Consider the following 15,918-nt stretch of genomic DNA (forward strand, 5'->3'; position numbering starts at 1 on the left):
TATTCCACGATCCAATTCTCAACCTATATGCACCCTTGCTCCCCTACCCCCTATGGGCCCCGTCCCACCCCCTGACCCTTACCTTAACCCCCACCCTGCCACCCGCCTATTTTCTGCAAATGTTTTAAAGGTGGCGATCCGGACTCATTTATTTCTTACTTCGTTACTAGGTTAGTATATATTTGCTATTCAATAAGTGGGTGTTTGGGCATAAGAATTGTAAAATTTCCAAAAAAATAAATTTTTTTAAAGTGAAAATAGTATTTGAAAATTAGAATCGTGTTTGGACATGAATATATTTTTGGGTTGTTTTTAATTTTGTAAGTGATGTGAAGTGAAAATTTTGAAATGGAGTTTTTTAAATTTTCAAAAAATTCACAAATTCATCTTCAAATGAAAAATGATAATTTTATGGCCAAACGGTGATTTCGAAAAGAAGAAAATGCATAAGAATTGTAAAATTTTGTCAAAAAAGTGATTTTTTTTCCAAGTGAAAATGGTATTTGAAAATTAGAGTTGTGTTTGGACATGAATACATTTTTGGGTTGTTTTTGAATTTTGTGAGTGATCTGAAGTGAAAAATTCGAAAAATAGTTTTTTGGAGTTTTTCAAAGTTTCGAAAAGTTTCAAAATTCATCTTCAAGTGTAAAATGAAAATTTTATGGCCAATAATTTTTAAAAAAAAAGGTAAAAACAATCCGAAAAAAAGTGAAAAAAGTTTCATGGCCAAACGGGCCCTAAGTATTTTTGTTCTCATTTTTTTGAATTTCCATTATTACTAATGTAAACATTCCTTAAACAAATTAAGGTACGGGCGAGGAGGAATGTACAAGGGATTAATATTAGGAAAGCCAAGCATCATCGTCATAAAACCAGAAATATGTAGGAAAATCTTGTTAGATGACGAAAATTTTGAGAGACATATGCCTAAAACAAGCTTAAATGTGCTGGGACAAGAACCTCCATCAAATCAAGAAGATAAAAAGCGTCGAATGAGAAGTAATCTTATACAGAGTCATGGCGGATCATTGTTTTTCCAATTGGATATAAACGAAACTGTGAAAAATTCATTTGAGAAATGGGCTTCAACGGAAAAACCCATTGAGTTTCTCGCTGAGATGAAAAAAACTACATTTGAGGTGCTTATGAGAATTCTTATAGGTGATGAGGTTGCTCAGGATTTGCTTGACGTTGTTTTTAAGGAGAATACTTTCCTTATTCGTGGTTTTCTCGGCATTCCTATTAATATCCCCGGATTTGATTACAATAGAGCAAACAAGGTATGTAAGATATACTCCTTCCGTCTCGTATTAAAAATCGTGGTTATTAAAAATAGTCGTCTCAAATTATTTTTTATTTAAGAAGTTCAAGACAAAATTAGTAGTTTTTTTCCTTTTATACCCTTAGTAATAATTGTTCTTGAAGATGCAGATAACACATAAATAGAACAAATATTCAATGAGAAGAGATTTTATCTTAAAACATAAATAAGAGTAGAATAGTCTAATTCCTTTTAAGGGGTGTATAAAAGAGAAACAAGACACATAATATGAGAAAGAGGGTATGTGTGTGTGTGTTTTGCAGGTATATGCATGTCTTATTTTCAAAATCATAAATCTTGCATTTCAAGGAGGCTTATTTATATGCCGTTCGGTACTATTCTTTGGATGATTATACAACTTAAAATCCAAAAAAAGGAGCTTTTTTTTCTTCTAGATAGGGTGTTTGGATTGGATTTTAAAAAGTAATTTATAAGCTAAAAGTCAAAAATCATACATTGATAATATCTAACTTTTGACTTTTGGCTTATTTTTTATCACGACCCGAATTTCCCACCCTCGGGAGTTGTGATGGCGCCTACTAATGTGAGCTAGGCAAGCCAATTATCATAAACTCCTACCTACTTTATTTTAAATCCTTTTATCAATCATAACAACAAGCGTTAAATATTTAAATGATAGCGGAATATGAAATTAAAGCGGAAGACTTAATTAAATAAGCTGAAAAATAATGCGGAATTCAACATGTGCCTCTACCCAAGAACTGGTGTCACATCATCCACGGACTACTAAGAGTACTAAATACAATCGTTTGAAAGAAATATAACACTGTTTTCTCGAAAACATGAGATAACAGAATAAAATATAAGATAGAGGAGACGTCGGGCCTGCGGACGCGTGCAAGGCTACCTCGGAGTCTCGATGGACTGAAGGCTGGCTCCCGAGCTACTACTGCTGTCCGGGACCTGGATCTGTGCAAAAGAGCACATAGTGTAGTATCAGCACAACCGACTCCATGTGCTGATAAGTGCCTAGCCTAACCCCGGCGAAGTAGTGACGAGGCTAGGACCAGACTACCAAATAAACCTGTGCAGTTATATAATGTACAGCGGAAAGTAAAGCAGGTATAAGCAAGTAAGGATGGGAGGGGGGAACATGCTTCGGGGAATAACAAGTAAAGCAGAATATCAAGAGAACCATATAGGAACCAAAATCCAACTACTAGCAAGAATAAGGAAAACAAAGGCAGATTTCACTTTCTTTTCACCTCTTGTTGCAGGCGTGCAACCCGATCCCATTTCATTATCTCGTGGTAGGCGTACCACCCGCTCCCATTTTATTAAATCTCGTGATAGGCGTACCACCCGCTCCCATTTCCTTAAATCTCGTGGTTAGCGTACCACCCGCTCCCATTTCATTAAATCTCGTGGTAGGCGTACCACCCGCTCCTATTTCATTAAATCTCGTGGTAGGTGTACCACCCGCTCCCATTTCATTAAATCAACAGTTTCTTCCAAATGAAATTTACTCCAACAAACGCAACAAATAATACGAATTCATAAGACAACAATTACACAATAATTATGACTCATTGAGGAAAACAAGTAATGACAACCAGCAATTAATTATGGACTTGAAGGAGCAAATAGGCAATTTAATATTTAGTATGCTAAATGTCAAGTAGCAATTAAGTCACATAAACATGTAGCAATTATAGCATAAATTCAAGGCATAATGTTGCGCAAGGATACCTCGAGCCAATAATAACAAGTAACACAATAAAGGAAAATGCCAACATAAAGAATCACAGTAATAGTGGAATAAGGCAATTAATGCACTGGAACCGATAACAACATGAAAATCAGTAAATACAAGTAAAGGACAACATAACTCAATTATCAGCAAAAAAATCAGGAAAATCAAAGACAAGTGCATGGCATGATCCTTCGTGCTTTTACTTTCGTCCTTACCAAGCAATAATATAATGAAAACGTGCACAGCATCACCCTTCGTGCTTTAACAGTCTTCCTCACCCAAACAACAATCACAAACAAGGGAAAGGGAAATAAACAAGAACATATAGGAATACCGCAAGGGTACAACGATTTAACAGTTAAATCCCGACAAGGGAGCAACAAGTAAATAATCAAATCCCGGCAAGGGAACAACGATTAAATAATTCAATCCCGGCAAGGGAACATTTCAATAACTCTTTCTCTATCTTTCACTTGTACTTCATAACTCACTTTACCACTTGAGCCAATGCTCCAAAGGGTTCAATCATCTCATATACTTTCACAATTCCTAATATAACTCGAGCCAATGCTCCAAAATGTTCAAAGGTCTCAATTCCTCCCACAAACTTTTCACAACAACTAGGAATCATCACCAAAGCATGAAGAATACGACGAAACAATGAAAATCACAATATAAGACTCACGATCATACTTGACACCAACTTATAGATACTCGTCACCATGCCTATACGTCGTACTCAACAATTATCACATAGAAAATAGGACTCAACTCCTAATCCCTCAAGCTAAGGTTAGACCAAACACTTACCTCAAACTTCCACGGCCAATTCAATCCTCAATAACCGCCTTTCCTCTCGAATTCGGCTCCAAATCAATTGTATCTATACAATAATGACTTCAATACATCAATAAATGCTAAACAATACGAACCCAATGCCTAATTATAGCTTTTGCATCATTTTTTCCAAAAACTCAAAAATCGACCCCGGGCCCGCTTGGTCAAAACACGAGGTTCGAACCAAAATCAAATCTCCCATTCACCCCGAGCCCAAATATATAATTTGTTTTCAAATTCGACCCCAAAACGAGGTCTAAATCAAGAAAAACTCAAAAAGCCCTAACTCTACCCAAATACCCAATTTTCTACCTTAAATCACATGTTTTAAGCTTAGAATTTCAATAGATGTTGATGAAAATGGAAGAAAATAAGCTAAGAATTACTAACCCAAGAGGTTTTGATGAAGAATCGCTTCAATGGTCGCCTAAGAGCTTGGAGAAGAAAGGTTTTGTGAAATATTTGGTGAATCCCGTATGCTACTGTTTCTGAAGTTTTAAAAATTTAACTGGGCGAAAATGCTCTATGCGATCGCGAAGAATGTAATGCGATCGCATAGAGTAAGGGGAAAATGGTCATTGCAATCGCGAACACAGCACTGCGATCGCAGAGAAGAAACGGGCTGGGCATCGCGATCGCGAATAGCACTATGCGATCGCATAGAGGATAATATAGGACCTCTCAGACTTAACACTATGCGATCGCGGGAGACACTATGCGATCGCGTAGAACAAAACTGAACTCCTGAAAATTACTCAATGCGATCGCGAGCCTACTTATGCGATCGCATAGTACAAATCACTGGACACCAAAAAGCTGCAGAAAACCAGACTTTTTTCAAGTTCAAAACTCCCCGAACACCTACCAAAACCTCAACCCCGAGACCCCTCGGGGCCTACCTAACCCAAACGNCCCGACACCTACCAAAACTCACCCGAGCCCTCGGGGCTCCTAACCAAACGTACGTACTAGCTCAATAACATCATACGAACTTATCCATGCGATCAAATTGCCGAAATAACGTCATTATCAACAATTAAATCTCAAAATCAAAGCATTTTTCTCAAACTTCTTAAAGCATCAACTTTAGCAATTTAGGTCCGAATCACGCCAAACGACGTCCGTTTTAAACCAAATTTCACAGAAATATCTTAATTCACATATAAGACCTGTACCGGGCGCCGGAACCAAATTACGGGCCCGATACGAACACGTTCCAATCAAATATCATTTCAATCTTTCCTTAACAATTTCAGAAAAATAATTTCTTTTAAAAATTTATTTCTCGGGCTCGGGACCTCGGAATTCGATTCCGGGCATACGCCCGAGTCCCATATTTTCCTACGGACCCTCCGGGACCGTCAAATCACAGGTCCGGGTCCGTTTACCAAAAAGTTGACCAAAGTCAAATTTATTCATTTTAATATCAAAACTTAGCATTTTTCACAAAATTTCACATTTAAGATTTCCGGCTATGCACCCGGACCGCGTACGCAAATCGAGGCAACTCTAAATGAGGTTTTCAAGGCCTCAGAGTCACAGAATTCAATTAAAAACAGGTGATGACCCTTTGGATCGTCACATTCTCCACCTCTAAAACAATCGTTCGTCCTCGAACGGACAGAAGAAGGAAGTACCTGAGTCGGAAAAAAGATGGGGATAACGGCTCCGCATATTTGACTCGGACTCCCAGGTAAATGCCTTAGGAGGCTGACCTCACCACTGAACACGAACAGAAGGAAAACTCTTCGACCTCAACTAACGAACCTGCCAGTCTAGAATAGCCACCGGCTCCTCCTCATAAGACATGTCCTTGTCCTACTGAATAGTGCTGAAATCTAACGCGTGGGATGGGTCGCCGTGATACTTCTCAAGCATGGACATTGAAACACTGGATGCACGGCTGATAAGCTCGGCGGCAAAGCAAGTCTATAAGCCACTTGATCAAGAATCTCAAACGAACCAATAAACCTAGGGCTAAGCTTGCCCTTCTTCCCAAATCTCATCACGCCCTTCATAGGCGATACTCGGAGCAATACCCGCTCACCAACCATAAAAGCCACATCTCGAACCTTGCGGTCTGCATAGCTCTTTTGCCTGGACTGAGCTGAACGAAGCCTATCCTGAATGATCCTGACCTTGTCCAAGGCCTCCTGAACCAGATCCGTACCCAACAACCGAGCCTCTCCCGGCTCAAACCATCCAACCGAAGACCGACACCGCCTACCATATAAAGCCTCATAAGGAGCCATTTGGATGCTCGACTGGTAGCTGCTGTTGTAGGCAAACTCCGCTAAAGGCAAGAACTGATCCCACGAACCTCCAAAGTCAAAGACATAAGCTCGGAGCATATCCTCCAAAATTTGAATAGTCCGCTCAGACTGACCGTCCGTCTGGGGATGGAATACTGTGCTCAACCCAACTCGCGTGCCCAACTCTCGCTGAACTGCTCTCCAGAAGCGCGAGGTAAACTGTGTACCCCGGTCCAAAATGATAGATACGGGCACACCATGAAGACGAACAATCTCCCGAATGTTGATCTCAGCTAACCTCTCGGATGAATAGGAGACTGCCACAGGAATGAAATGCGCTGACTTCCTACTCAAAGCATCGGCCACCACATTGGCCTTTCTCGGATGATTTAAAATGGTGATATTATAATCCTTCAACAACTCCAACCACCTTCTCTGCCTCAAATTCAACTCCTTTTGCTTGAACAAATATTGAAGACTCTTGTGATCCGTGAACACCTCACATGCCATGCCACACAGATAATGCCTCCAAATCTTCAATGCGTGAACTATGGCTGCCAACTCCAAATCATGAACCGGATAGTTCTTCTCATGAATCATCAACTGCCGTGAAGCATAGGCAATAGCCTTGCCACCCTGCGTCAACGCTGCACCAAGTCCAATACGAGATGCACCACAATAAACTGTATAAGGCCCGGAACCTGTGGGCAAAACCAACACCGGTGCCGTAGTCAGAGCTATCTTGAGCCTCTGAAAGCTCGCCTCAAACTCATCCGACCATCTAAATTGGGCACCCTTCTGGGTCAACCTGGTCATCGGGGCTGCGATAGATGAGAACCCCTCAACGAACCGACGATAGTAGCCTGCCAATCCCAAGAAACTCCGAATCTCTATAGCTGATGCTGGCCTAGGACAGTTCTTGACTGCCTCAATCTTCTTCGGGTCCACCTGAATACCCTCTGTTGATACGACATGACCCAGGAATGCAACTGAACTCAACCAAAACTCACACTTCGAAAATTTTGCATATAGCTTACTATCCTTTAGAGTCTGAAGAACCCCTCTGAGATGCTGCTCGTGCTCCTCCTGGCTGCGGGAGTATAACAATATATCATCAATGAAGACTATCACGAACGAGTCCAAATAAGTCCTGAACACTCGGTTCATCAAATCCATAAAAGCTGCGGGGGCATTTGTCAATTCGAATTACATCACCAAGAACTCATAATGCCCGTACCGAGTGCGGAAAGCTATCTTAGGGACATCGGATGCCCTATTCCTCAACTGATTGTAGCCAGATCTCAAGTCAATCATTGAAAATACCTTGGCACCCTGAAGCTGATCAAACCAATCATCAATCCTCGGCAATGGATATCTATTATTGATTGTAACCATGTTCAATTGCCAGTAATCAATACACATTCTCATTGACATCCTTCTTTTAACAAACAACACCGCGGCACCCCAAGGTGAAACACTGGGTCTAATGAAACCCTTCTCAAGCAAGCCTTGCAACTGCTCCTTCAACTCTTGCGGGGCCATGCGATATGGTGGAATAGAAATGGGCTGGGTGCCCGGAGCCAAATCAATGCAGAAATCAATATCCCTGTCGGGTGGCATCCCCGGCAGGTCTTAAGGGAAAACCTCAGGAAACTCGTGAACCACGGGCACAGAATCAATAGAGGGAACCTTAGCACTGGAATCACGCACATAAGCCAAATAGGCCAAACACCCCTTCTCGACCATACGTCGAGCCTTCACATACGAAATAACACTGTGGGTAGAATGACCAAGAGTCCCTCTCCACTCTAAACGGGGCAAATCCAGCAAGGCTAAGGTCACGGTCTTGGCATGGCAGTCCAAGATAGCATGATACGGGGATAACCAGTCCATCCCCAATATAACATCGAAGTCGACCATGTCTAAAAGCAGCAAATCAACACGGGTCTTAAGACCCCCAATCACCACAACACAAGATCGATGGACTCGATCAACCACGATAGAATCACCCACCTGTGTGGACACATAAATAGGAATACTTAGTGGATCACTAGGCACGACCAGGCACGGTGCAAAATACAATGACACATACGAATACGTAGACCCTGGATCAAATAGCACTGAAGCATCTCTATCACAAACCAGAATAGTACCTGTAATGACTGCATCTGAAGACTCAGCCTCTAGCCTGGCTGGAAGAGCATAACATCGGGGCTGGGCCCCACCACCTTGAACTGCCTCTCTGGGATGGCCTGCTGCTGGCTGTCCTCCACCTCTGGCGGCCTGAGCTCCACCTCTAGAACCTCTACCTCCACTTCTAGCACCTCTACCCCCACCTCTAGCTGGCTGGGCGAGCTGTGGGATCTCTGGTGACTGTACCATAGCATGAGAACTCTGACGCTGAGAACTACTCGAAGCTCGAGGGCAATACCTAGCAATGTGCCTCGTGTCGCCACAAGTAAAACAAGCCCTCGGCAGACGGCCCTGGAAACTCTGAAGCGGCGGTGCACTGATAGGTGCTGATGGTGCACTGTAAGGCTGCTGATCGAAATAATGCGGCTGAGAACCACGACCACCTGAAGTACCATGGGAGACCTGGAGAGCTGACTGAAAGGGCCTAGGAGGATGGCCTCTACCATATGAATCTCTACCTCCAGACGAGGTACCACTGAATCTGCCTGAATGACGGGGCCTCTTATCCGACCCATGACCACCTTCCTATGACAGAACCATCTCAACTCTGCGGGCCATATTGGCCGCCTCCTGAAATGTGATCTCACTCCCGGCCTCCTTGACCATCTGAAGATGAATCGGCTGAATCATACCATCAATAAACCTCCTCACTCTCTCTCTCTCGGTGGGAAGTATGACAAGAGCGTGGCGTGCTAGATCGATGAACCCGGTCTCATACTGAGTAACAGTCATAGAACCTTGCTGGAGACGCTCAAACTGCCTCCGATAGGCCTCTCTCTGAGTGATGGGGAGAAACTTCTCCAGAAATAGCTGCGTGAACTGTTCTCAAGTCAAAACTGGTGACCTAACTGGTATAGCCAATCAATAATCTCTCCAACAGGTCTTGGCGGATCCAAACAAGCGAAAGGTAGCAAAATCGACCCCATTGGTCTCCACGTTCCCCATGTTGCTGAGAACCTCGTGACAGCTATCTTGATAATCCTGGGGATCCTCAGTAGATGCACCGCTGAATGTAGTAGTGAAGAGCTTGGTGAAACTTATCCAACCTCCACAAAGCCTCCAAAGACGTAGCTGATCTAACACTGGCATGGGCTGCTGTTCAACTGAAGAAGCGGTACATGACCTCGCCATTCGCGAAGGGACAAGAGTAGAGGTTTCAATTTAGCATTTGAGAAACAAAATCGCACGACAGGAAAGAACAAGTGTGAAGTTTTCCTAACTTCGTAGCATCTGGGGAATAAATACAGACGTCTCCGTACCGATCCCTCAGACTCTACTGAGCTTGTCCGTGAATTGTGAGACCTGTGTAGCCTAGGGCTCTGTACCAACTTGTCATGACCCGGATTTCCCACCCTCAGGAGTCGTGATGGCGCCTACTAATGTGAGCTAGGCAAGCCAATTATCATAAACTCCTACCTAGTTTATTTTAAATCCTTTTATCAATCATAACAACAAGCGTTAAATATTTATATGACAGCGGAATATGAAATTAAAGCGGAAGACTTAATTAAATAAGCTGAAAAATAATGCGGAATTCAACATGTGCCTCTACCCAAGAACTGGTGTCACATCATCCACGGACTACTAAGAGTACTAAATACAATCGTTTGAAAGAAATATAACACTGTTTGTCTCGAAAACATGAGATAACAGAATAAAATATAAGATAGAGGAGACGTCGGGCCTGCGGACGCGTGCAAGGCTACCTCGGAGTCTCGATGGACTGAAGGCTGGCTCCCGAGCTACTACTGCTGTCCGGGACCTGGATCTGTGCAAAAGAGCACAGAGTGTAGTATCAGCACAACCGACCCCATGTGCTGGTAGCCTAGCCTAACCCCGGCGAAGTAGTGATGAGGCTAGGACCAGACTACCAAATAAACCTGTGCAGTTATATAATGTACAACGGAAAGTAAAGCGGGTATAAGCAAGTAAGGATGGGAGGGGGGACCATGCTTCGGGGAATAACAAGTAAAGCAGAATATCAAGAGAACCATATAGGAACCAAAATCCAACTACTAGCAAGAATAAGGAAAAAAAGGCAGATTTTCACTTTCTTTTCACATCTTGTTGCAGGCGTGCAACCCGATCCCATTTTATTATATCTCATGGTAGGCATACCACACCCGCTCCCATTTCATTAAATCTCATGGTAGGCGTACCACCCGCTCCCATTTCATTAAATCTCGTGGTAGGCGTACCACCCGCTCCCATTTCATTAAATCTCGTGGTAGCCGTACCACCCGCTTCCATTTCGTTAAATCAACAATTCTTACAAATGAAATTTACTCCAACAAACGCAACAAATAATACAAATTCATAAGACAACAAGTACACAATAATTATGACTCACTGAGGAAAACAAGTAATGACAAGTAGCAATTAATTATGGACTTTAAGGAGAATATAGGCAATTTAATATTTAGTATGCTAAATGTCAAGTAGCAATAAAGTCACATAAACATGTAGCAATCATAGCATAAATTCAAGGCATAATGTTGCGCAAGGATACCTCGAGCCAATAATAACAAGTAACACTATAAAGGAAAATGCCAACATAAAGAATCACAGTAATAGTGGAATAAGGCAATTAATGCACTAGAACCGGTAACAACAAGAAAATCAGTAAATACAAGTAAAGGACAACATAACTCAATTATCAGCATAAAAATCAGGAAAATCAAAGACAAGTGCACGGCATCACCCTTCGTGCTTTTACTCTCGTCCTCACCAAGCAATAATATAATGAAACCGTGCACGGCATCACCCTTCGTGCGTTAACACTCTTCCTCACCCAAACAACAATCACAAACAAGGGCAAGGGAAATAAACAAGAACATATAGGAATCCCTGCAAGGGTACAACGATTTAACAGTTAAATCCCGACAAGGGAGCAACAAGTAAATAATCAAATCCCGGCAAGGGAACAACGATTAAATAATTCAATCCCGGCAAGGGAACATTTCAATAAGTCTTTCTCTATCTTTCACTTGTACTTCATAACTCACTTTACCACTTGACCCAATGCTCCAAAGGGTTCAATCTTCTCATATACTTTCACAATTCATAATATAACTCGAGCCAATGCTCCAAAATGTTCAAAGGTCTCAATTCCTCCCACAAACTTTTCACAACAACTAGGAATCATCACCAAAACATGAAGAATACAACGAAACCATGAAAATCACAATATAAGACTCACGGTCATACTTGACACCAACGTATAGATACTCGTCACCATGCCTATACGTCGTACTCAACAATTATCACATAGAAAATAGGACTCAACTCTTAATCCCTCAAGCTAAGGTTAGACCAAACACTTGCCTCAAACTTCCACGGCCAATTCAATCCTCAATAACCGCCTTTCCTCTCGAATTCGGCTCCAAATCAATTGTATCTATACAATAATGACTTCAATACATCAATAAATGCTAAACAATACGAACCCAATGCCTAATTATAGCTTTTTCATCATTTTTCCCAAAGACTCAAAAATCGACCCCGGGCCCGCTTGGTCAAAACACGAGGTTCGGACCAAAATCAAATCCTCCATTCACCCACGAGCCCAAATATATAATTTGTTTTCAAATTCGACACCAAAACGAGGTCTAAATCAAGAAAAATCAAAAAGCCCTAACTCTACCCAAATACCCAATTTTCTACCTTAAATCACATGTTTTAAGCCTAGAATTTCAATAGATGTTGATGAAAATGGAAGAAAATAAGCTAAGAATTACTAACCCAAGAGGTTTTGATGAAGAATCGCTTCAATGGTCGCCTAAGAGCTTGGAGAAGAAAGGTTTTGTGAAATATTTGGTGAATCCCGTATGCTACTATTTCTAAAGTTTTAAAAATTTAACTGGGCGAAAATGCTCTATGCGATCGCGAAGAATGTAATGCGATCGCATAGAGTAAGGGGAAAATGTTCATTGCGATCGCGAACAGAGCACTGCGATCGCAGAGAAGAAACAGGCTGGGCATCGCGATCGCGAATAGCACTATGCGATCGCATAGAGGAAAATATAGGACCTCTCAGACTTAACACTATGCGATCGCGGGAGACACTATGCGATCGCGTAGAACAAAACTGAACCCCTGAAAATTACTCTATGCGATCGCGGGCCTACTTATGTGATCGCATAGTACAAATCACTGGACACCAAAAAGCTGCAGAAAAACCAGATTTTTTCTAAGTTCAAAACACTCCGACACCTATCCAAACTCACCCGAGCCCTCGGGTTCCTAACCAACGTACGTACTAACTCAATAACATCATACGAACTTATCCGTGCGATCAAATCCCCGAAATAACATTATTATCAACAATTAAATCTCAAAATCAAAGCATTTTTCTCAAACTTCTTAAAGCATCAACTTTAGCAATTTAGGTCCGAATCACGCCAAACGACGTCCGTTTTCAACCAAATTTCACAGAAATATCTTAATTCACATATAAGACCTGTACCGGGTGCCGGAACCAAAATACGGGCCCGATACCAACACGTTCCAATCAAATATCATTTCAATCTTTCCTTAACAATTTCAGAAAAATAATTTCTTTTAAAAATTCATTTCTCGGGCTGGGGACCTCGGAATTCGATTCCGGGCATACGCCCGAGTCCTATATTTTCCTACAGACCCTCCGGGACCGTCAAATCACAGGTCCGGGTCCGTTTACCCAAAAAGTTGACCAAAGTCAAATTTATTCATTTTAATATCAAAACTTAGCATTTTTCACAGAATTTCACATTTAAGCTTTCCGGCTACGCGCCCGGACTGTGTATGCAAATAGAGGCGACTCTAAATGAGGTTTTCAAGGCCTCGGAGTCACAGAATTCAATTAAAAACAGGTGATGACCCTTTGGGTCGTCACATTTTTATACTTTTCATGCCTAATAGTAAGTACTTTTAAGCACTTTTTTTTTATCATTGACAAACAATACAAAAACAAAAAAAAAAAATTCTTAAAAGCCAATAAACACTTAAAATAAGTCATACCAAACAACCCTCTAAATATCTGAAAGTATTGAATTCACAAAAACTGTATTTTGAGATCCTAATTGTGGATTTAAACAAAACGGAATGCAAACTAAAATTCCTTTGTTTAACTTGAATATTTTGAATAATCGAACATTTTTATCGTTTCAGGCTCGAGGAGCAATAGTTAAGATATTTTATCAGATATTGGAGGAAAGAAAAGCCATGATTGGAAAAAATAAAGCAACGCCAAAGTCCAGCATAGTGGATACGACGCTAGACAGTAGTCAAGATGATGAGAATATCATTACAACGCTAGTTTCGGTTACATTTGCTGGTTATGAATTTACTGCTGAGGTTGCAGCAAAAGCAATTATGTATTTGGAAAAACATCCTGACTTCTTGCAGAAAGCAAAAGTACCTCACGAGCCTAACCTGTGATTAAATAACTTAGCTCGTCTAGATAGGGTTCAAAATATATGGTAATAGGCAATCTTCAATTTCATACAACCTACATATAAGCATTATAACCCGAAGTAACAATTACATAATACAGAAGTAAAGTTAATCACTTGTATCCACACTCGCTCGTATTTTTCCACAGTTATTTCTCAATATTATTTATGTGACTTGAACCATAGTTCTGAGCGCCATGGCATATAATAAAATTCGAGGAACCTGATCAACAACCTGCAATCATATTACTAGCAGCATTACAAATATTGTTTCAAAGGAAATGATGAATCTAAAATATGTAGGGTGGTAGTAGTGTACATTTGCATAAAGGTGCTTCAATCTCCTCAAAATTTATAATTAAAAGAAGCTACAAACGGAAGTGTAGGGTGATGAATCTAAAAAATCTAGAATAAAATACAGTTGTACAAAGAAAGCATAAAGGTTGTTTTTTTTTTAAAAAAAAAAAAATACAAACAGAAGTAGAAAAGAGAGCATTTAATATTTTCAATTGTTGAAGGCTTCTCTTACGATAGTTTTCAACTTACAGTGCCCTGCTAAAGTATGTGAATAGCTCCTTCAATCCAACTTATCGATCCCATATGACATCCTACCATAATGACACCTCAGTTGCATTCTCATGTCCTATAGAAGGTGTGGCTGTGATTAAATAAGTCAAGAAATACGTTAGACCTCCTTATTTAATGGACTTGGAGAATTTGCTCATTATTGAATTTACAAAAAATTAAATTAAGAAAAATAACTTTCTGAAATAGAAACAAATAGAAACACCATTTGTTGATGGCAGATTTTAAGTATCTCCTGGCAATATCTATATCATGCAAGCAAATATAAGAAATAAGATGCATCTTCTACCGACCCATTCTGAAAAGCATCTTCTAGTAAACCCCCTACATGTGATTACTTTTTCTGTCACGACCCCAAACCGGCCCGATCGTGATGGCGCCTCTCGTGAAGCCAAGGCCAGCCGACACAACACCCATATTAACCCTTTAATCATTAAGAGTCATTTTTAAGCCTTTAGTTAAACAATATTCCATAATATAAGTCTGAATGAACAGTGCGGAAATAACATACAAGCCCGACATCGGGATGTCACTAGCTATGAGCATCTATCAAGGTCTGAATACAACAAAGACAGTCAAATGTACTAAGTACAAAGATGAAAATGGGAGGAAAGAAGCAGTGCTGCGAACGTCGTGCAGCCACCTTGCCAACTCTAATGACTCCGCGTCTGAGCATCCAACACCCGCTACCGGGTTCTGAAATACCTGAATCTGCACACGAGGTGCAGGGAGTAATGTGAGTACTCCAACCCAGTAAGTAATAAAAATAAATAAAGACTGAGCAGTAGGAAACAATGAATCCACATTTATGTTAAACTCAATAAGCACACAGGCTGCTATATCAGAATACGGGTCAATCGCCTCTTTAAAATTTCAGCTTTTGGTAAAAATCATTTAAAATGCCTTCCGACAGATTCAGTAGGGGTTCAATACCATTTTTATTAAAAGAGCTGAAAACCATAATCGACCACTCGGGCAAAACATAGTTCGTAAACAGCCCCTCAGGCAAAACAAGAGTCATAAACACCTCCTAACAAGAAAATCTCAGTGGAAATAACAAAAGCCAAATCAGTGATTAAGTTCTGAACATCTCATAAACCCCAGCTTAAATGAAAGTTGTTTAAAAATATTTATCTAACATTTTCGACAGAGGCTCAGTATAAAGATGAGTGAAAACAGTCATTAAATCAACATATTCAATAGAAACTCACTCTAAAGAGAAGTGAAATTCAATAAGTTCATAATCAGGCCCCTCAGGCAAACATCACGCATGTGCATGTATATAGCTATCGCCCCTCGGGCTAGCCTCTCAGTCACTCGTGACTCAACTCTTATCAATCAGCACTCACACTCAATAGGTACCATATAGTAACCGCTGCGGCGTGCAGCCCGATCCATATATCGCTGCGGCGTGCAGCCCGATCCATATATATAGTCGACTGCGCTCACTGGGGGTGTGCAGACTCCGGAGGGGCTCCTACAGCCCAAGCTCTATATCGCTGCAGCGTGCAGCCCGATCCTACATACCGATCCAATCATATCGCTGCGGCGTGCAGCCCGATCCATATATATATATATATATAT

The 15,918-nt window shown here is 41.0% G+C and overlaps 1 protein-coding gene across 1 annotated transcript; it reads left to right on the forward strand.

Moving 5' to 3' along the window:
- LOC109233557 (beta-amyrin 11-oxidase-like) lies at positions 699–13,735 on the forward strand. Its single transcript, XM_019399443.1, has 2 exons — positions 699–1,280; positions 13,466–13,735. The coding sequence occupies exons 1-2, from the start codon at positions 825–827 to the stop codon at positions 13,733–13,735; spliced, it is 726 nt and encodes a 241-aa protein (XP_019254988.1). The 5' UTR covers positions 699–824.

This window comes from Nicotiana attenuata, chromosome 10, assembly GCF_001879085.1.
Source record: "Nicotiana attenuata strain UT chromosome 10, NIATTr2, whole genome shotgun sequence".
In the NCBI taxonomy this organism is placed as follows: domain Eukaryota; kingdom Viridiplantae; phylum Streptophyta; class Magnoliopsida; order Solanales; family Solanaceae; genus Nicotiana; species Nicotiana attenuata.

What these genes read in the sequence shown, in the direction of transcription:
- LOC109233557 (XM_019399443.1), top strand. Translation starts at nt 825, where the DNA reads ATGTACAAGGGATTAATATTAGGAAAGCCAAGCATCATCGTCATAAAA. An exon ending in ATTACAATAGAGCAAACAAG is followed by an intron (nt 1,281 to 13,465) that starts GTATGTAAGATA and finishes TTATCGTTTCAG; the next exon opens with GCTCGAGGAGCAATAGTTAA.